The following is a 23252-nucleotide window of genomic DNA, read 5'->3' on the forward strand; positions in this document are numbered from 1 at the left end:
AGTGCCGTCTGGAAATGAACTGCCCAAATACTTCTTAAGCAGTACTATACATATGTGCCTTTGAAGTTTAGAAAGTCACACGACCTGGGTGTGGTGGCATATGCCTACCTATAGTCCCAGCTACTCGGAAGGCTGAGGCGGGAAGATCATTTGGGCCCAAGAGTTCAAGGCTGCAGTGAGCTATGATAGTGTCTGTGCGTAGCCACTGTATTCCAGCCTGGGCAACACAGTGAGACCTCATCTCAAAAAAAAAAAGAAAAAAAAATTTAAGTGCAAACCACAAGAGGATTTGGTTTACAAACATTTTCTAGGGACCTATGCATTCAACTATGGTGCCACTCTCTCAAGAAAATATTCTATTTCATTCAAAGGTATCAGCTAGAGCCAAAGCATTCTACTGTAGAGAAAAACAGAGCCAGTTTGCTGTGACAAACTGACAAATGAATTCTAACCTGACGGGGCTTTTATTTTTTAAAAAGTTCGTATACAATAAACTAGCCAGTAATTTGGAAAAACAAACAGGGAACTCGATTGTCAAGCAACAATCTGAAACTAATAGGCTTAAATCAAGCATAAAATTAACAGCAAAAGTTTCCCTTAAACAAGGCGAGTGGGCCAAGTGCAGTGGCCACGCCTATAATCCCAGCACTTTGGGGGGCGGGGGAAGAAGGATCCCTTGAGCCCAGGAGTTAGAAACCAGCCTGGGCAACATGGTGGACCCTGTCTCTATAAAAAAGAAGAAATCATTTCTTAAATAGAAAAAAAAAAGGAGAGTAGAAAGAGAACCGGGTTTAAAACGGCTGTGATAGATGCATGTTTTAACTTCTAAGCCACCTTCTTACCGGAAAAATGGGAACCAAGGTGGCTGACCTACACAGGATAGGAATTTAAATGACACGTTGTAAGTGAGTGCCTACAAACGTCAGCCTCCTGCCTTCCCAGTCTTCCTGCTCCTAGCATGACTCCTCCTGGACATTCTGGCACGCCCCACGCCCACACGGAGGCTATGGCTTCAGCAAGCAGGGCTTACACACCCGTTTTTCAGCTCCACCACTGAGAACTCTAGAAACACAAAGCAAAGATGTTCAACGTTAAGACACACACACTCATTGTGTGATACTACCTGCCTAATAAACATTTCCAGTGACCACTTATAAAGGGGAAAAATCAATGACAACTCCATTTATGATAAAATGCCTAACTGCAATATACGATAATATTATCTGAGACACCCTGAAGAAAATGTCTTTCTTGGTTACTATCTTGACTTCATTACAATATTCAATGTCCCCACTAAACACACACACACACACACACACACACACACACACACACACACACACAGAGCCTGTCCTTCATAAAATTTGTCAGTTTGGCTGGCTCAACAGATAGCCTGTGTCCCAAATTCTTAAATATTTTCAATAAAATGTTTAATGTATTCTAATAAACTGAGTGAATATCAAGCCAAAAGAATTTATTTTAAATTATTTTACATGTACCTCTCCCAATATTCTAAAAACATTTACTTTCTGAGTACCAGAAACCTTGCTAAGAGCTGAGAAGTGAAAGTGAAAATGACTGAATAGCACCACGCAGGCCCTGCGGTCCTAGAGCTTACAGCATGCTCAGCCCTTCCTACCCACCAGTTCCACATCTGCGGATTCAAACAGCCGGAAATCGACAATATCCAGGGGAAAACAGTGGGTAGCTGCACCTGTACTAAACATACACAGACTTTTTTTGCTTGTCATTATTCCCTAAACAATACAGTATAACTATTTATATTGCCTTTATATTCTATTGGGTATTATAAGTAATCTAGAGATGATTTAAAGAATACTGAAGGCTATATACACGTTACATGCAATGCAGCAAAATTTTTTATCAGAGATGAGCATCCATGGATTTTGGTATCTTTTGGGGGGTCCTGGAACCAATCCTCCAAAATACAGGGGAACAAACTGTCTAAATACTCAGGAAGACAAGACAAAGTCATACATGATTAGGCTGAGAGGGAGGGAGGGACAGAGAGAGTGAGAGAGAGAACAGGGGGGAAGAGAAGAGGTGGGAGGGCGGGCGCGAGGGCAGGCACAGCAGCTGGAAGAGGAAAGGAGAGGGCCTGAGGTGGCCTGGGGAGTGAGGCTGCTGTCCCGGAGCAGGCACAGGAAGGGCTCTGAAGGCCTGTGCAGCTGTCACTGAAACGGACTGAAAACAGCAGCCCGCAGCCTACTAGTACAGAGCTGGCTTATAGTAATATTCAAAACCACAAGGAGCTTTCTTAAGTCGAAAAGGCTGAACACTTGGGCTTATCTAAAAATACATGTTTGAGAGTGTTAAAAAAAAAAAAAAAAAAAAAAGCCCAGAAGGCTATATACCAAAAACGTGAGTTCCTCCATTCAGCGAAACGCAGGCTTACTTACTGTATGCCAGGCACCTCACTGGGTCTGTGGGGACCCAAGATGGGTACAAGTGACAAGTCTCCTGCATACTTTCCAGCAGGAGCCAGGGGACACAAAGCCACACCAGTACGTCATGTAACAGAAGGCAGCATTAAGGGCTGGAGAGAAGCATGAAGCCAAGTGGGGGACAGACAGTGACAGGGTCTACCTGAACAGATGGTGGCCGGGGAAGGCTGTCCTGACGAGATGACACCGGAGCAACCCTTGAATGAACATCTCTGGGTAGAAGAACATGAAAGTCTGGGGTTTTTGCATATCTGTATCACTTAATTGTTCTGCCATAAGAATATACGGATTGAACTGATTTTGAAAATTCAAAAGGAGCTGGGCGCAGTGGCTCATGCCTGTAATCCCAGGCCGAGGTGGGTGGATCACCTGAGGTCGGGAGTTCAAGACCAGCCTGACCAACACGGCGAAAGACTGTCTCTACTTAAAAAAAAAAAAAAAACACACACACACACACAAAAATTAGCCAGACATGGTAGTATGTGCCTGCAATCCCAGCTACTTGGGAGGCTGAGGCAGGAGAATCACTTGAACCCAGGAGGCGGAGGTTGCGGTGAGCCGAGATCACGCCATTGCATTCCAGCCGAGGCAACAAGAGCGAAACTCCGTCTCACACCCACAAAAAAAAGGAAATTCAAAAGGAAAGTAAGGTAGAACGTAGGCACCTTCCCTTTATTAGAGTATGAAATCCAAAATTTTCTGGTAGTCACTGATAACCAGCCTGCAGTATCAATTGCATTCTCTCAAGACGAGGGCTTCCAGACAGTCCTGCAAAGCACCCAGTCAGTGCCCTTATCACCTGTGCTCACCGGTGGGGCCCAGGGCTCAGCCTCCTCTTCTCCGTGCACACTAGTTTCCTGGGTGACCCACTCTCTCCTGTGACCTGAAATTCCATCCACCTGCTGATGCCTCTTGACTCAGCCTCTCCCTGAGCTCCAGATCCAGCACAGCCCTCACTGCTGGTTCAGCATCTCCCCGGGGAGGCTCACAGGCCTCTCCGACACACTGGCCGAAACCCACCTCTTCCTGCTGCATCTACCGGGTGGGCTGCTCAGGACAAATGTCCCAGTGTCATCGCTGACTCCTCTCCTGCCCGTGTCCACATAACATCACCTCTACCTCAAAACAGAGCCAGAATGTGGCCACTTCACACCATCTCTATCTCAGTTACCCTGGTTCAATCCACCACACTCAAAACTTGCCAACAGCTATTGTCAAGTTTCACAATGATTGATACTCCCCACTTGCCAACAGTCAACTGTCACAGTTACTGATACTCCCCACCCTGACTACAAGGTCACGTGTGATTCTTGTTGGCCCCTTAAAATCCCCACCCTGGACTCTGGCTGCAATGACCTCCGTGTGGTCCTCCAAATGTACCAGACTTTGGCTTACCTTTGCACCTGCTTCCCCTCTGCAGAGAATACCTTTCTCCCACGTCTGTAGGATCTGCTGCCTCACAGCATCAGATATGTGCTCAAACATTACCCTCTCCTTAAGCAAGCCTTCCTCAGCCCTGATACTCCAGCCTTAACTCTGTTTTCTTTTCTTTTTTTTTTTTCTGTTTTATTTTCTTAACACTCAATCTCATCTGCCAAACTATATATTTGTATATTTTCCCTTTCCACTCACAAGAATGTAAGCTCCTTATGCATGAGGATTTTGCCTTGTTCACGATGTTCCTAGCACTGACACATAACAGGTACACAATAAACACAACTGGAATGAACGAGTCAAGGAATGTGTCAGGCTCTGATACAGACACATGGTATGACAGAGCATGCTTCTGTTTTCAGCAGCACAGCAAATCAGGTATCTTAATGACTCTCCTGTTGAAGAAATTAATTAATTAATTAATTAATTAATTAATTTGAGACAGAGGCTCCCTCTGTCACCCAGGCTGGAGTGCAGTGGTGCACTCTCGGCTCACTGCAATCTCCGCCTGCCAGGTTCAAGCAATTCTCCTGCCTCAGCCTCCCTAGTAGCTGGGATTACAGGTGTATGCCACCAGACCCTGCTAATTTTTTTGTATTTTTGTAGAGACGGAGTTTCGCCATGTTGGCCAGGCTGGCTTCGAACTCTCGACCTCAGGTGATCTGTCTGCCTCAGCCTCCCAAAGTGCTGAGATTACAGGCGTGAGCCACTGTGCCCAGCCCTTAAAAGATATACTTTTAAAAGAAGGAAATTATTTCAGATGGAAAGCCTGAAGCACATGAAGGAATATTTACCTACAAATATGCAGGTAAATATATGGGATAAATCTAAATAGTATTAACTGTATGAAGGACAGTGGCAAATCTGTAGGATTTAAAAATTCAGGGAAAAAAACTGGAGAAGTTGAGAGGGCATATGGAGTTAAAATGTTTTATATCCATCCATTATTCAAGAGAAGGGTAAACATATTACTTTAGACTTTGTTAACTATATAAAAATATCTAGACTAACCACTAAAGGAGCAGGCTGAGAATTTAATTTCTAAACTAAGAATGAAAAAACAAATACAATGAAAAGTAGGCACAGTGAAATGTAATCAAAACAAGAGAATAAAAATATCACCAGAAGAACTACAGCCAATAGATATTACAGGAATAAGAAAAAACTGCCTGTCTATACAAAGAGCACTGAAGGGCCTAGCCACTGCAATAAGAAAAATAACTAAAAGGTATAAACATCAGAAAAGAAGCATCACAACAGCATCATTAGCAGATGATGTGGTTTTAGCATGGCTGAGGAACAGAAGAAGGCCATCTACCCAGAATGAGAGCTCTCAGCTACAACTTTAGAGCTATATATTTAAGTGCAGTGCTAAGGGTTTCATTTAACATGATGCAAAAAACATTATCTTCATTTTATAGCTGAAGAAACTAAAACTTAGAAAGGTTAAAGAATTTGTTGAAAGCCACCTGGCAAGTAAGCGCTAGTCTTGAAGTCAGGACAGTCTGTCCCCAGAGCTTAACCACTGTACCGTGATGTCTCGACACATAATAAACACACATGCCCTGACAGAGTGTGTGATTGTGTGATTACATGGACACTGGAGGAAAAAAAGAGACGAAATTCACCTGAGGAAAGCCAGGGAAGAAGGGAATGCTTAGAGCAGGAATGGTCTTCTGAAGGGAGAAAGAACAGCATGCACAAAGATTAAAAGGCATGAGGCTGGGCGCAGTGGCTCAGAGGCCGAGGTGAGCAGATCACTCGAGGTCAGGAGTTCAAAAGCAGTCAAGCCAACATGGTGAAACCCTGTCTCTACCCAAAAATACAAAAGACAGCCATGAGAATCACTTGAACCCGGGAGGCGGAGGTTGCAGTAAGCTGAGATTGCACCACTGTACTCCAGCCTGGGTGACAGGGCAAGACTCCATCTCAAAAGAAAAAAACCCACAGGCTGGGCATGGTGGCACATGCATGTAATCCCAGCACTTTTAGGGACCAAGTTGGGTGGATCAAGAGGTCAAGAGATCAAGACCATCCTGGCCAATATGGTGAAACCCCATCTCTACCAAAAATACAAAAATTAGCTGGGCATGGTGGCAGGCTCCTATAATCCCAGCTACTTGGGAGGCTGAGGCAGGAGAATCACTTGAATATGGGAGGTGGAGGTTTCAGTGAGCAGAGATTGTGCCACTGCATTCCAGCCTGGTGACAGAGTGAGACACTGAGAAGAAAGAAAAGAAAAAAGAAGAGAGAGGGGAGAGAAGAGAAAAAGGAAAGGAAAGGAAGAAAGGAAGAGAGAAAGGAAAAGCAAGAGGGAGGGAAAAGAAAGAAAAGAAAGAAAGGAGCCCATAAAGGAAGGTTCCCTTGGACAGACAGTAGAGAACAGCCCATCGAGCCTCTAGTCTTGGGCTGTCTGGTATGGCAGCCACCAACAATTAACACTTAAAATGTAGTTAGTCCAAGTGAGAAACTGACTTTTTTTTTTTTTTTTTTTTGAGACAGGGTGTCACTCTCATTCAGGCTGGAGTGCAGTAGCACTATCATGGCTCATTGCAGCCTCAACCTCATGGGTGCAAGTAATCGTCCCACCTCAGCCTTCTGAAGCTTGGACTACAAGTATGCGCCACTGCACCTGGCTATTATTTTTTGTAGAGACAGAGGTCTCATTACGTTGCCGAGACTGGTCTCAATTACTTTTTAATTCTATTTAACTTTAATGTAAACAGTCACATGTGGTTAGTGGCTAACACACTGGACAATGCAGTTCTGGAGGTTCAAGACTGGAGAAAGAGAAATGGTTGGAAGACCAGGAAAAAGGAATATACCCAAAAGGAAAAACAGGACATAGTAACGGATGATGCCAGGGAATGGGTGATGGGGGCAGGGACCCAAAGCTTCTAATTTTGGAGGCACAGTAGGTGATAATGCCACAAAGAGAAAATCAGAATTCAGAAGAACAAACTGGGTTGGGATGAAAAATAACTGGTCTGGATATGATAAACATGACGTTCCTGAAGCATGTCCACATATAAATGGCATGCCAGCCCCATCAAGCTCCGACATCTGGCATTCTGACCTCCTCGCCTTTGCATATAATGCTCCCTCTGCTTCTCTTGGGTGTCTGACAAACCACTCCCTCTAAAACTCATCACCAAACTGGAGTTTCCTCCAGTCTCCTCCACTCTTCACGGCAGAATAAAGACCCAATAGCTCTTGAAGACTCATCGCCCAGCTACTAAGAAGTCTCTTTACCTTGCTGGACTGTGAGCTTCTCAGAGTCAAGAATTCAATCCTAACCATCTATGGATCCCCAGAGTCTAGCATAGTACCTGATGTGAACCACGTGGACAAGGGACCAAGAAGGTAAACTGAATGAATAAATACATGAATGAACAAATCAACTGATCCAGCCAGCAACCATCCAGGTGGACTGTCCCTCCAGGTAGTGACCTAATGGATGGCTGGAAGTAAGCACAGAGCTCATGCAGGTGCCTGAAGTCTACCAATGAAAGCTGTCATACCTGGAGATAGCATCAGGGAAGAAAAAAAAAGCTGTCAGGTGCTGGGACAACTACAGTTTACATAAGCTTCATATCACGACTTTTCATCATCATGACAACTTCTACCATCCCAAATGCAAACTCTTCAACCTCAGAAATTCACTGGAGACACCTAAGGTTAAATTTAACGTCTTCGAGTTCAATGTTAAGTATGCAAAGATTGTCCTTCCACAAGTGACCTTGCTGCTTTCCTTCATGGCTTCATGGTCCTGCTTTCTACCATTCTCCAGGCACAGCGATGTTAGGATGTGACTAAGTGAACCTGAGGTGACCATTCCTATAGGTAGGAAAGTAGTAACAAATGCTTCTGTCTTCCAAATCAATAGATACTGGTGATCAGTCCACTACGCCCTGTGCTATTTTCTTTATGTGTCAGTTCATAGCAGAGAAGAACCACAGAGAAATCACATCATTAACCCCAAAACTGCCATGTGCTTCATTTATTTAGTTAAACTAGCACTACCAATCTATGTTAGGAATTTAAAGAGTCAAAGAGAGAATTCCTAATTGGGAAGTTCAGTATTTTGTCCCATTAATTACATCAACATTTTGTCAAGTAAGCATTTTCCCGCAAAATCATTCTTCCCTCTTCTCCTTCAAAGACTCCACTTGAACAAATCCTGAAGGGAAACGGACTGAGTATGAAATTCATAGCACAGGCTTCACATTAACAAAAAGATAACCTAAATCCCATACTACTGTGTTGACCACTGACACATATTTCAAATTCAGAGTACTTCCTATTAGATTCTTTAAGTTTCTCAAAATAAAATATGCATCATGGGCCAACATAAAGATTTATGTCTTATGATTCATATAAGACAGAGTCTAATGAGAACAAACTTAGGCCAGAGTCCCAGGGCTAGAGGAGACATCAAGTAGAGACAACCTGCTACTCGGTGTCACGGCAGAACTGTGACACGCAAACGCATTTAGACCAGCCTAGTGAAATGTAACTGCAGTGCCTTCAAAAGTTATCACTAGAAAGGCAAACACTGCAATTCATTCATTCAAATCAATAAGCCTTGTCTAATTCCTATCTCACCATATTCTCTCTCTCTCTCTCTCTCTCTCTCTCTCTCTCTCACACACACACACACACACACACACACACACACACACACACACACACACTCTTTACCAAACTCTCCTGGGAGACATTTCTTCATAGTCTTAGACAAGGTTCTGGAGAGATGCCCCAAGCAGAGTGGACATGAAAAAGGGCCAAATGCCACAACACAAACTCTGATATTTCTAAGCCAACAGCAGCCCCAGGGGCTTCCGTTTAACCCCTTCTCAGTTTGCAGCAATGCCAGCATGCAACTGTCTGGTATCCCTTTCTCATCTTTAAATCTCACAAGCACAGCAGCATTTATACTGATGTGGGCAGAAGCTAGGGGCCAGGGAGGGAAGGGTATCAAATGTTACTTACAGACTGCAGAAGATAAGACGGTCAATTATATACTAAGAAAAGGAAGCTGGCTGGAATATTCTATACTTAATATATGCTGAAAATGTAACAGTATAAAATGCTAATTGGGGAACAAAGATAACTAAATTATGGGAGAAGCGAACTAAGCCACTTCAGCTCATCAGCCTACGGCCTCACATGTTCTCCAGGTCCCAGGATAATGTCACCTAGCTCACCAAATGAAAGCAGCACCTTCTTCAAGAAGACTGACAGAAAGTGCCCAGCAGAACACCAAGAGGGAAGACAGCTCTGACACACTGCATAAAAATAGTGCTCAGGTATCACATGTCATTCTTCGGTTTCATAAATTAAAATCATTGCAAAGTTACTAAATTCAACTTCAAATACAATCAATGTATCTATGAAAGTGCCCGTTTTCCTAGAGTGTTTTTGTTTCAGAAATCCTTCGAGGCATATATTCTAAATACTTTGGAAAATACGCGTAAGTGCTAACCTAAGAACCTCCCCAAGGCATTTTAAGGTGACTCTGGACAGACAGTGACGGCCACATCAAGGTCTAAGAACAGTGAGCCGCTGTCTTCAGCGTACCTCTGTTTACTTCTAGCTCCCACACCTGAATTTCAGAGGATTCTAATTCAATTTTTAGCAAAAACCATTTTTAATGATCCTGGAAAATTGTGAGTAAATTCCATTTTTATAAATTATGTCATTTTCTCCTTTATTTACATTATGATATATTAAAGTCTTTCATATTCTAAAAGCTCTTCAGTCCAGCTGAAGACAGAGCTGTCTGCATTCCCTTATAGGGGCTGAAACGCAGAAATGCTGAATGTTTGGGGTTTTCCTTTCAACCCTGAAGAATCATCTTTAAAAGAAGAATTGAGTGCTTGTCTGTCTCTTGTATTAGTTGTGATCATATTTAGCTTGGCATTCTCATCTAGCAAGTAATCCCATCTCAAAGGCCCGGTTCGATCGGTAACAAGTGACTGTCTCTCCCCGACTTAGGGAAGAGGCAAGCAAAACTTTATAGAGAATTGCTGATTTTTAAGAAAAAGTCTCTCCCAGAGGCAGACATGTCAATGCTCTTTGTACTTGAGGTAATTCATTAATCATCAATGCCAAATAGTACTTACAGGAAAAAAGCTTAAAGCTGAGTGTTTGAAAGGGAAACAAATATAAATGGACTCATCAGAAGAAAAAAAAAAACAAACACTCTTAACTAAATGATATTAATCTTAAGATAATAATGTGAAGAAAGCCAATTACTGTAATGTAAAGAGTAATGACCCAGCTGTCACGAGACCAGGGTTTCAGACTCACTTGGCTACCAACAAGCAGAGTGACCTTGGACAAGTCGTCACCTCTGGGTCTCAATCCCTTTGGTAAAGTGAGGAGCCTGGAATATTAACTCCATGAGCCATTATAGCTACAAATACTGTGTCCCCCCTTCTGCATCATGCCACCAAATGAATAAAAGAATTGTGTCGTAGGACAAACAGGTCTCAAAGGACTAACACTGTTTAAAAAGAAAAGGGGAGAAAAAGGAAGGCTTATTTTTATTTTTTGGCATAAATCTCATGCCTGTAAAACATGCTTTGGTTTGAAGTTATGAAACCTCTTTGCTGTTTTCATAATACAGCATTTAAAGTTCATCTAGAATTCAAGAGGATGTTTTATTGACAAGAAGGAAGGGATCTGAAGAGATATTCAGAGCTACAAGAGCAAAGGCAAAACTGATGGATCCGATTAAGGTCGAACCAACATACTATACATATCCCGGGGGTTTCTAGAAACCTTTCCTATGCAACTGTGAAAGTATCTGAAATACACGCTTCACAGCAGGTAACATCCTAACAAGAAAGGATGCTTCGCTGTGTGGCACAGGCTGCACCAGCACAGCATTTTCTAGAGAACAGAGAGAGGACGCTGCCTTTTTGACAGCAATAGGTAATCCAGTAAGTATAATTCACTGAGCAATGGATCACTTAAGTATCAGGATGTTAAAATCTAATTAGAATTACAGCACTGTATCAATAAAGCGAGAGCCATTGTTTTTCAATTCCAGAATATGACTTCTAAGAAATAATTAAATATGTATATAAGGCTGTTCAGTTATTAAAACAATAAAACTTTTACATTATGTTACCCGACAAAAACATAAAAGTGTCTAGTGATAGCCCTGGGGAGACAGGGGCAAGGGTGCAGGGTGCAGCTGGGATGAGAAATGAGAAGAACTGAGGAGGAGGATGGGGAGGGCACCTGGAGCGGTGGCACAGGAATTCAGAGAGTCTACAGCAGACAGTCATGAAAACAGCAATTACAGTCTCCTGGAAAAGCTAATTTGTTTTTTCTCTCTCAAGTCCCCACTTACGTTTGTAGATTAGATTTGGCTGTAAAGAAAGAAAATGGCAGCATGTATGAAACATGAACACCTTAAAGTAGGAGGGGGAAGCCCTCTATTCACAGCTAACTCGAGTAAGTCATTTAGCTACTCGGCAAGAAAAAAATACAGCTCAAGTATGTCTGCTAGTCCCAAACAAGCCAAAGCAAAGGGACAAAGCTACTGCATCCACGTGGAAAGGAAACATGCACATATGTTCTAAAACCCCAATCAAAAATTATAAAACACAATCCTTCATTTGTTCTAGCTGAAATCTATTCTCCAAGAAAATCAAACACTCACTCTGACACTTTCTCCAAGCACCCTGGATAAAGCGTTCTGCATCGCTCAGTTAATAATGAACTAGTTGAACATTTCCGTCAAGGAACTCTAAAACTAGGTGCGCTTGCACAGAAGGTAAGAGTTCTGTTAAATCAGTCACTCTGTGAGAAAGAAAACAAATCCATGAAAAATCTACTTTCAAAGAGGACTACTTTAAAGGAGACGCAAGCCTTCAACAGCACACTCACGTTTTTCTATCAGATGCCGGCTAACTTTGCAGCTCAGCTTCCGTACCTGCCTCTTCCCAACCCGCCGGCACGTCTGACCTCTGTCTCTCAGCTGAATTCTCCCAGCACGTTTCATCATTTCCTGTTGGCTGCCGAGATAAGGTCATTCCCTTACACTGCCGCATTCACTGTACAGCCCCAGGTTCCCAGACTGCACGCTGCCTGCTGTGGCCACCACGGAAGAGCTCTCTTTTCAGAAAGTGGGCAAAGAGAAATTTCAGTATTTCATGGAAAATCAGGGAGAAGAGGTCTGAGAATAAAATTCCTACTACTCCCTCCCCAACACCAAAAAATCAACTTATATACAAACTAACTTACACATGAGAGTCTTCGAATCTTTCTTGTATTTGGGATCCTCCTGCTCACAAGAGAAAAAAGACGACCGGCTCTGCACGTTAGGGGCTGGGTGCCGCAGCGGGAGGTGGACAGGGACTTGCTTGTACAGGATAATCTTACGCTGTCCCTCCCTGCATGTGGACTCAACTTCCTTCTGCGACTACACACACCAAGGCAATGCTTGTCAGCAGATGAAGAGGAGGCCTCAGGCAGGAGACAGGACTGGGGACATGGAGTCCCCTGGAGACAGGTAGGGTCTCTCAGCAGCACAACTTCTCCTAAGAACTAGGAAACTCAAACACCCAAGTGTGATTACACAGAAAGAAAAACAAAAACATCTTGCTTCTTCAATTTTTACAAAAAAATCAAAGTGAAGAAAAAAATAATGAAAAAAACTTTAGGTGAGGAGAGAAAGATTTTAAAATGCTGTGCCTACAAGAATACATACTGTATGATTCCCTTCAGATCAAGCACACGAGTCGCAACCAAGCTGCGCCCTTCGAAGCCAGGACAGGGAGGCAGGCAGAAAGGGACGCCAGGAGGCTTTGGAGCCATGTTGCGGCTCTTGAACTGGCTGTGGGTGTGCTGCACTTGTGAAAATTCACTAATATGCACACTTGAGATCTCTGCACTTTGGGTATGCATATTATTCAATAAAACTCTTTAAAATCTCATACAATATAAATACACACATATACTAGAGGAAAGAGTAGATATGGAAACTAATCTGCAAAAAACAGACAGAAAACAAGTATTTCAAAGGATCCATCTCCCCGAGGCTCTCTCCTGGAAGACGCGCGTGCACACGTTCCCGTCACCCACGGCAAACCAGGATGGAGTGTCGAGGGCCGAGCAGGGCTACTTCAGGGCAGTTTCCGCCTTCCAGCACGGCCCAAGGGGACGTAATGTGGGGATGGCGGAATACGTGACTGGCAAAATAACACTGCAAGAGGAAGCTGTGCTAAGTGGATATCCACTATTTACCAGTGTTCTTGCTACTTATATTCATTCAAAAATGTTCTGTTAAAAACAGCCACCTAGGCTCACCTTATAACTCAAAACGAAATAGGTTAAAAATCTCTTTTGAAAATCTTGTGTTTAGAAATTCCTTAGACCGGGCCTGGTGGCTCACACCTGTACTCCCAGCACTTTGGGAGGCCGAGGCAAACGGATTGCTTAAAGCCAGGAGTTGGAGACCAGCCTGGCCAACATGGTGAAACCTCATCTCTACCATAAAATTCAAAAATTAGCCAGTTATAGTGGCACATGGCTATAATCCCAGCTACTTGGGAGGCTGAGGCACAAGAATCACTTGACCCCAGGAGGCAGAGGTTGCAGTGAGCCGAGATCACACCACTACACTCCAGCCTGGGTGACAGAGTGAGATCCTGTCTCACAAAAAAAGAAAAAGAAAAAAAAGAAATTCCTTAATGGAAAAATACCAGTAAAAGCAAAGACCACATAACATGACGACTCTCCTACTTGACACATGATAATAATTTACACTACTCAGGAAATTATTTACCACCCCTCCCCACACAGTTCTTCACCCAAAAAGCAGAGAAATCAACACATCGTTCACCATATACTGTAGTCAGCTTAGTTAAATCCACTGCACCGCCACAGAAGATGAACAGCAGAGAGCCTCGCCTGCCACAGCTGGCAAGCACTCACTCCACTGAGAAAGAAACAGCGCCTGAGTTCCAGGGAAGCAAGTCTGAGACCAGCCTGGCCAACATGGTGAAACTACATCTCTACTAAAAAATGCAAAACTTGTCTATCTGTCCCCTCCCCCAAGCCAGGGTGCCAGAAAACTTTTTTGTCCCAGAGCCCCACTGAGGCTCTGGGACAAAAAAGCACCATCCATCTTATGGGAGGGCTTTTGAAGAGACTCACTCTCTTTTTTTAAAACCAGCAAATAGGCTTCTCAATAAACATTTACACAGCACTTACTTTATTTCTGGCTAATCATGAAAACAGCTCTAGTGGGGTAAGCACTGTTATCTCCACCTCCCAGGTGAGATGTTACGTAACTTGCTAAGTGTCCCACAGGGAGCCAGCCTCCAGAGTCCAGCCACATGACACTGCCCCCACATCCTGACTTCCCTCAAGGATCAGAACTGGGTCTTGAATACGGTTCCTGCTTAATTAACAGGTAAACTTGGAAAAGGAGAAGAGGGCCAAGGCAGAACTGGGGTTGTGGGGTGGAGGGTGAGGGCCACATCCAGCCCAGGGCGAGGGAAGGCCAACCCAGCACCAGCAGCAGCCGCTCACAGTCCAGGCCAGGGCCGCCCTCACATGCCCTCAGGCAGAGTGCAGCCTGGATGCCTGGCGGGAGGTGGAGGCATTGTGGGTCCTGCCCCAAGTACCCAGTTACCAGAGCAAGGTGGGGAAGAAAAAAAAATTGCAGTGAATAGTAGTGGAACTAGCAAGTCATCAGACCAGATTTCCAGTGTGCTAAGGACACCCTCTCCCTGCCCATTATGTCAGCCACACCTCACTAGTGGACTCCAGGCCAGAAAGGTGGACTATGGCAGAAGACAAGACTGACTCAGGCAGCTCTCCTGCCCCAGGCAGTGGGACAGCCACCCAACCATCCTCTAGGTAATGCTAGGACAGAAACATGCTCAGGGAAGCTCATCTACTAGCCTCTGACATGCAGTGCCAAAGCTGGAATTCCCGTTATGATCTGGCTTCTGTCATCAAAGACTGGAAGCCACTGGACGACATTCCACAAACATTAATGCCAGTGCAGTGCTTACTGTCCCACAGTTAAAGTGGCCAACGTCCCTGCCCTGGACCACAATGCGCAGGCTGGGCACAAGTGCAAATAAATAAAATGACATGAGTGGATAAAACCCAGAGTCCAGTGTGTCCCACCCGCTGCAGGACACAGCAAAGGGAGCCATGACCTAGAACAGGGAGCGGGGTCAGGGAAGGTTTCCCAGAGGGGACATCTCATGTTGGTTCTCCAAGAGTATGCAACCAGCCCACTCAAACCATGTGGATTAAGGCGGAAGAAAATTCAGAAAGAGAGTCCACCAAGTTAGCTAAAGACCAGCAGCGCCATCCATCAGCTCAGGGCCCCTGCAGAGGCGGCAAACGACACCAACAGCAGCACCGCCCACGGGGATTCACCTGCCGAGAGCCCAGTGCAGCTCCAGCAGGCCAGTTCATCACCCTAGCAGGACTCAAACACAGGACAGGACCCAGCAGGGCTGCTGCTTCTATCTGAGGCCTTTCGTTATATGATTGCCACATGGTAAAAATGACCGCTTTTATGCTGGGCGTGGTGGCTCATACCTGTAATCCCAACACTTCGGGAGGCCAAAGTGGGCGGATCAGAAGGTCAAGAGATCGAGACTATCCCGGCCAACATGGTGAAACCCCATCTCTAATAAAAACACAAAAAAATTAGCTGGGTATGGTGGCACATGCCTGTAAGTCCCGCTACGCAGGAGGCTGAGGCAGGGAGATCACTTGAGGTCAGGAGTTTGAGATCAGCCTGGCCAACATGGTGAAACCCTATCTCTACTAAAAACACAAAAATTAATCGGGCATGACAGCACATGCCTATAATCCCAGCTACTCAGGAGGCTGAGGCAAGAGAATCACCTAAACACAGGAGGTGGCGGTTCCAGTGAGCCAAGATCGCACCACTGCACTCTAGCCTGGGCAACAGAGAGAGACTCTATCTCAAAAAAAAAAAAAAAGTGATTCTTAAAGTGATTATGGGCGTACAGTGATTGGATTACTGGACTGCCGAAGACGGCGGTTCTGTGCTCTCTCAATCCTCCCCTGGGGGCTGAAAGTAACGTCTGAGCCGGGACAGGGCAAGGGCAAGGCAGGAGACCTCAGTGGCAGGTGGCTGGCATAGGAGGTGGGGCACCTGGCAGCCCGGCACTGGGCAGGCTGTACAGTTCCTATGTACCTGGGTCCCTGAACTTAGCATGCCTCCAACACAGAGCCGGGTGATTCATCAGCAGCAGGGAAAACAAAGTTATGCAAAAGACCAAAAGGAGCTGCTCTGACCACAAGCATTTTCCATTAAGAATCTGTAACTCCATCTCCAGAAAGGCAAACACCAAGATTCTACAGGCTGACACAAGCCAGGGGTAACCAGAATAGTGATGTTCTGAGAAACCAAACTAGTCAAGGACTAGCAAGGTCCATGGCTTTTATTCGCCCTAAGTCTGGTTCGTTTATTTGCTCATTCTCTCTGCCTGCCTCACATGCTGCTGAAAGTTGGGGAGACCATGCACATACTCTGTAGCACCGACGTTTCTGTCACACATCTCTATGCAGGACATCAAAACCCAACTGTGTGGCATCGGTGCACAGCTGAAAACCACGTGGCAATAAAAAGGAATGAGCTACCAACAGATGCAACATGGATGAAATCACAAAAACATGCTGAGCAAAGGGGCCAGATGCAAAATAGCACACACTGTGTGTGTCGATGTGGATGAGATTCGAAACCGAGCAAACCAATATTCAGTGACAGGTCAATGTCTGCCAGGGCCGGGGGCAGGGTGGGGGACCGACTCAAAAGGGACACAAGGCACTTCTGGAGCAACAGAAATACTGTCTTGACTGAGTCAGCCGCTGCACCGGTGTTTCCACTTACCAAAGCTCTAAAAGGACGCATTCAATTGTATGTAAATTAATACCTCAATAAAGAGAAAGAAGGGAGAGAAGGAGGGGGAAAGAAGGTAAGAAGAAAACCCAAAGAAAAGGAAGACAAGCCCCCCGCGGAAATCTAGTAACAGCGCTTCCTTCCTACTCAGCATCTGCAATACACGGTGACTGACATTAACCAAGAACCACAAAGTGCCTCAGATTCAAAAGATTAAAATAAGTTCTGTCATTTTGGCCCAAGTGTATTTACTAGGTTTCAATTCTTAAAATAACTGATCTTCTACAACGACTTTGGTAGAGGATCCAAATGGTCCACTTTCTAACCAGGCTAGCCTGGGTTCTTCCCACTGGGTTCTTCTCAATGAAAGGTGTGACAATGACAGTTCAGGGACCTGGAAGTGGCAAGGTCAGCGACAGCTTTCAATGGCTGCCAGTAAACCAGTAAAATCCAATATGATAATTTAACATATTAGTTTTTCCTTGTCTTCAAATGATAAGTAAATCTTAAATTCTAGAAACCTACTATAATCATAAATAGATTATGTAAAAATGTGATAGGTCAATCTTTTTCATATTTTTCTTTTGGTTGAGAATAAGGTAGTGGCTATGTTCAAATCCTACTTGTCAGCCTTTCATACATTTCATGAACCAAGTACATAGAGCCATCCTGGGCCAGGTGTGGTGACTCACACCTATAATCCCAGCACTTTAGGAGGCTGAAGCAGGTGGACCATGAGATCAAGAGAGAGAGACCATCCTGGCCAACACAGTGAAACCCTGTCTCTACTAAAAATACAAAAATTAGCTGAGTGTGGTGTCACACACCTGTAGTCCCAGCTACTTGGGAGGCTGAGGCAGGAGAATCGCTTGAACCTGGGAGACAAAGGTTGCAGTGAGCCAAGACCCCACCACTGGACTCCAGCCTGGCAACAGAGCAAGACTCCATTTCAAAAAAAAAAAAAAGAGGGAGAGAGAGAGAGAGATGGGAAAAGAAACAGGAAGCATTTTGGACCCTTATTCAAGATTTTGAATACCTGGCATGTGCCGTAGTTAGTTTTAGGTGTCAACTCAACTGGAATACCTAGGAAAACCTAGAAACCTAGTAGAGCATGATTCTGGGGTGTATCTGTGAGGAGGCTGCTTCCAGAAGACACTAGCATGTGGGTCTGAGTCAATGAGGTGAGGAAGAGTCACCATTAATAAGGGCAGGCACCATCCAATCTGCTAGAAGCCTGCAGAGAACAAAAACAGGAAAAGGGCGGATGTGTCTATCCATGTCCACTCGTCTCCTGCCTTGGACCACAGAACTCCAAGCTTGCCAGCCTTTGGACTCCAGGAATTACACCAGCAGCCTGGGGTTCTTAGGCCTTCAGCACTGGACCGAGAGCTACATGATTGGGTTCTCTGGTTCTGGGGCCCTCAAACGTGGACTGAGCTACACTACCCACATCCCTGGGTCTCCAGCTTGCAGGTGGACTGTCATAGAATTTTTCAGACGTGGCCAGGCGTGGTGGCTCACACTTGTAATCCCAGCACTTTGGGAGGCCGAGGCAGGCAGATCGCCTGCTGTTGGGAGTTCAAGACTGGACTGACCACCATGGAGAAACCCCATCTCTACTAAAAATACAAAACTGGCTGAGCATGGTGACACATGCCTGCTATCCTAGCTACCCAGGAGGCTAAGGCAGAAGAATCACTTGAACCCGGGAGGCGAACGTTGCAGTGGGGCAAGATTGCACCATTACACTCTAACCTGGGCAACAAGAGTGAAACTTCATCTCAAAAAAAAAAAAAAAAAAAAAAAAAAAAAGAATTTCTCAGACTTCACAACCATGTGAGCCAATCCCCTAAAAAATCCCCTTTCCTATCTCCATCCATCCATCCATCCATCCTATTGGCTCCAACTAATACCGCATGTAGTAAGTATACATCTAATCTAAAGCCTCTAGGGCTAGCAAGTGTTACATAAATCCAACTTAAAAGACATAATCACTAACTTCTAAAAGCTTCCATTCTTGCTTTGAAATATGGAGATAATTATAAATAGAATACCGACTATAAACTTAAAAGTGTATCTCATTCTACAAATTTCTTTTCAACAAATGATTGTGACCTGACATGGTAGACTTTCTGTTTTTGTATTCTATAAATGTATTCCAACTAATTTGTAACTTCATTTTAATTGGAATTCTTTTCTGATGGCACACCAATGATTTTTCTCCCACAAAGATGTTAAGGAATATTATTATTACGCTGTTAATTAGCAGTACCATTTAACATTGGTTTGGATGCACATTTTTCTTCTTACAGAGGCCTTGGGGAAGAACCAAATACATTTAAGATGAGTAATCCTCCCACCTCAGTAACTCTGGCAACGATGACCATTGTAACACCTGCATTATCCAAGCAATCTGGGATTGATTGTTGCTGTGAAAACTGGAAATAGTTTTCTCTTTCTCTTTTTTAATGGAAAATGTCAAACATGTAGAAAGTAGAAACTAGGTCAGGCACAGTGGCTCACACCTGTAATCCTAGCACTTTGAGAGGCCGAGGCAAGGAGGATCGCTTGAGCCCATGTGTTAGAGACCAGCCTGGGCAACATCGAAAGAGCCCATCTCTACGGAAAAATTTTAAAAATTAGCTGGGCATGACAGTGCACAGCTGTGGTCCCAGCTACTCAGGAGGGTGAGGCTGCAGTGAGCCATGATCCCACCACTGCACTACAGCCTGAGCTCCAGAGTGAGATCCTGGCTCTCAAAAAAAAAAAAAAAAAAAAGGCCAGGCATGGTGGCTCAAGCCTGTAATCCCAGCACTTCAGAGGCCAAGGCGGGCAGATCACGAGGTCAAGAGATCGAGACCATCCTGGTCAACATGGTGAAACCCTGTCTCTACTAAAAATACAAAAAAGTAGCTGGGCATGGTGGCACGTGCCTGTAATCCCAGCTACTCAGGAGGCTGAGGCAGGAGAATTGCCTGAACCCAGCAGACGGAGGTTGCGGCGAGCCGAGATCGCGCCACTGCACTCCAGCCTGGGTAACAAGAGCGAAACTCCGTCTCAAAAAAAAGAAAAGAAAAAGAAATGTGAATGACTCCCAACCTCCGTTTCAACGATTATCAACACATGCCAATCCTGTTTCACCTGTGATGTGAAAACTAAAGAATGCTCACAGCATCACGCAGCTCAAATGCATCTCCACCTGACCTGGTGTGCCCTCTTCAACACTGGCACCCACAGCCCAAGTCCTCACTCAGGGGAGAGGCATAGAGCAAGCAGAGCAGGGCCCTGGCCTGAAGGGATCGGCAACCTTGCGGGGAACCAGCGCCACCTGAATCACATTCAAAACCAAGAAGGACTACAGTAAACCCACAAGGTTAACATCACGGTGATGAGTCATGGCAGTATCAGCTGCCTCCTAAGATGACGTAGTAAGAAGGGCACTTCACCTCTGTGGGACTCTCCCCAAATTCATCAGCCAATCTAATACTAGGGAAAAATCATTGAGAACCTGGACAGGATCCTAGAACTGCAAAAGAACATCAGTGAGAAAACTGTGAAATCTAAATAAAGTCTATAGTTTATTTAGTAATATTGCATCAATGTTAATTTCTTTTTTTTTTTTTTTTTTTTTTTGAGATGGAGTTTCGCCCTTGTTACCCAGGCTGTAGTGCAATGGCGCGATCTCGGCTCACTGCAACCTCCGCCTCCTGGGTTCAGGCAATTCTCCTGCCTCAGCCTCCTGAGTAGCTGGGATTACAGACACCCGCCACCATGCCCAGCTGATTTTTTGCACTTTTAGTAGAGACGGGGTTTCACCATGTTGACCAGGATGGTCTCGATCTCTCGACCTCGTGATCCACCCGCCTCGGCCTCCCAAAGTGCTGGGATTACAGGCTTGAGCCACCGCGCCCGGCCCAATGTTAATTTCTTAATTTCAAAAAATAAGCTGTGGTTACACAAAATGTTAACATTAGAGAAAACCAGGCGAAAGGCATGCAGGAACTGTCTGTATTCCTTTTGCAACTTTTCTACACATACAGAATTCTTACAAAATGAAAAGTTTCTTATAGAAATAATTATATAAAAGTTTAACAAATATTCATTATGTCCTTTGCAAAAAGGAGTCAGTGACAATGTGGTCTTCTTTTTAAAATTTAGCCAAAGACGATGAAGCCTCAAGAAATAAAGTGATTTGTTAAAATCTCAAAGCAAGCCAGCACCTGGAAACGAAGGCAGGGCCCCGTGTAAGCTGACGGTCACCCAAGGTGCTCCATGGTGCACCACCAGACACGGAGTGCTTGTGGTAACACGCAGTGCTGACAATGAGATCTGAGACTGGCCTGCAGCGCCTCCCCACGCCACCCACAGCTGGGCGGTCGGACAGAGACTGAGGATCCCTGCACCATCCTGCCCTGCCCCCAGCCTCTCCACAGCCCTCTCTGCTCCAGCCCACCCCTGCACCATCTCTCACCACTCAGCAGCTTCTGAGGGTCTTAGCTAAGCTAAAAACAATAAAATGTGGCATTACAAACCACCATATGCACTTTGGGAGGCCAAGGCAGGTGGATCACAAGGTGAAGAGATCGAGACCATCCTGGTCAACATGGTGAAACACTGTCTCTACTAAAAATACAAAAAATTAGATGGGCATGGTGGCGCATGCTTGTAATCCCAGCTACTCAGGAGGCTGAGGCAGGAGAATTGCCTGAACCCAGGAGGCGGAGGTTGCGGTGAGCCAAGATTGCGCCACTGCACTCCAGGCTGGTTAACAAGAGCGAAACTCCATCTCAAAAAAAAAAAAAAAAAAAAAAAAAAAATACAACAACAAACCACCATATGATAAAAATATTTTAAACCACCACCATTTTACAGAAATAGTTCCTTATACATCTAGAAAAAAAAAGGTATGATAAGGACTGTGCACTGGGAAACCTGAAGTTGTAGCTCTGCACCTGAAGTTAATATTAGAGAAAGGTAGGAACTGTCTGTGTTCATTCTGCAACTTCTCTGCACATATAGAATTCTTGCAAAATAAAAAGTCAGCTTCCACAAGGCCCTGCCTTCATTTCCAGGGTGCTTGCTTGCTTTGAGATTTTAACAAATAATTTTACTTCTTTAGGCTTCATCTTCCTTAGCTAAATTTTAAAAAGAAGACCACACTGTCACTGACTCCTTTTTACAAAGGACATAAAGGATGGGGCCAAAGCAGAATTTGACCTCTGGGCTTTCTGACCTGGAGACCATGCCTGGAAGCACAAAGTCTACTGCCTCACCCTAAGAAAAGTTAGCCACGCTTTTGTGTGTGTGTCTGTGTGTGTGTGTGTGCGTGTGCATGTGTTTGTGCATGTCTGTGTGTGTGTGCGTCTGTGTGCGTGTCTGTGTGTGCGTGTCTATGTATGCGTGTCTGTGTGTGTCTGTGTGCGTGTGTGTCTGTGTGCGCGTGTGTCTATGTATGCGTGTCTGTGTGTGTCTGTGTGCGTGTCTGTGTCTGTGTGCGCATGTTTATGCATGTCTGTGTGCGTGTCTATGTATGCGTGTCTGTGTGTGTCTGTGTGCGTGTGTGTCTATGTATGCGTGTCTGTGTGTCTGTGTGCGTGTGTGTCTATGTATGCGTGTCTGTGTGTGTGTGCGTGTCTGTATGTGTGCATGTCTGTGTGTGTGTGCGTGTGTCTGTGTGCGTGTGTGTCTATGTGTGTGGGTCTGTGTGTGCGTGTATGTCTATGTGTGTGGGTCTGTGTGTGCGTGTGTGTCTATGTGTGTGGGTCTGTGTGTGTGTGTCTGTGTGTGTGCGTGTATGCATGTCTATGTGTGTATGTGCGTGTCTGTGTGCGTGTCTGTGTGTCTATGTATGCGTCTGTGTGTCTGTGTGCGTGTCTGTATGTGTGCATGTCTGTGTCTGTGTGTGTGTGTCTATGTATGCGTCTGTCTGTGTGTGTGTCTGTATGTGTGCATGTCTGTGTCTGTGTGTGCGTGTTTGTGCATGTGTGTGTCTGTGTGCGTGTGTGTCTATGTGTGTGTGTCTATGTGTGTGGGTCTGTGTGTGTGTGTGTGTGTGCGTGTATGCATGTCTATGTGTGTGTGTGCGTCTGTGTGCGTGTCTGTGTATGTGTCTATGTATGCGTCTGTGTCTGTGTGCGTGTCTGTATGTGTGCATGTCTGTGTCTGTGTGTGCGTGTTTGTGCATGTGTCTGTGTGTGTCTGTGTGCGTGTCTATGTGTGTGTGTCTATGTGTGTGGGTCTGTGTGTGTGTCTGTGTGTGTGCGTGTATGCATGTCTATGTCTGTGTGCGTGTCTGTGTATGTGTATGTATGCGTGTCTGTGTGTGTCTGTGTGCGTGTCTGTATGTGTGCACGTCTGTCTGTGTGTGCGTGTTTGTGCATGTGTGTGTGTGGGTCTGTGTGTCTGTGTGTGCGTGTGTGCATGTCTATGTGTATGTGCGT

At 44.9% G+C, this 23252-nt stretch overlaps 1 protein-coding gene across 4 annotated transcripts in view; it reads right to left on the minus strand.

Moving 5' to 3' along the window:
- The window catches only part of PACSIN2 (protein kinase C and casein kinase substrate in neurons 2), a 134623-nt gene that overhangs the window by 67307 nt on the left and 44064 nt on the right, over positions 1-23252 (minus strand). Inside the window, exon 1 of one of the 4 annotated variants that reach the window (XM_039462994.2) lies at positions 11802-15364. The exons of 2 other annotated variants lie outside the window; for them this stretch is intronic. In XM_039462994.2, the coding sequence (XP_039318928.2) occupies positions 11802-11919 (118 nt within the window). In that variant the 5' untranslated portion in view covers positions 11920-15364. Of the gene's footprint in view, positions 1-11801; positions 15365-23252 lie in introns of those variants that run through there. One more of the 4 variants, XM_074390880.1, reaches the window with a different exon arrangement.

The sequence above is a fragment of the Saimiri boliviensis genome, chromosome 21 (assembly GCF_048565385.1).
Source record: "Saimiri boliviensis isolate mSaiBol1 chromosome 21, mSaiBol1.pri, whole genome shotgun sequence".
In the NCBI taxonomy this organism is placed as follows: Eukaryota; Metazoa; Chordata; class Mammalia; order Primates; family Cebidae; genus Saimiri; species Saimiri boliviensis.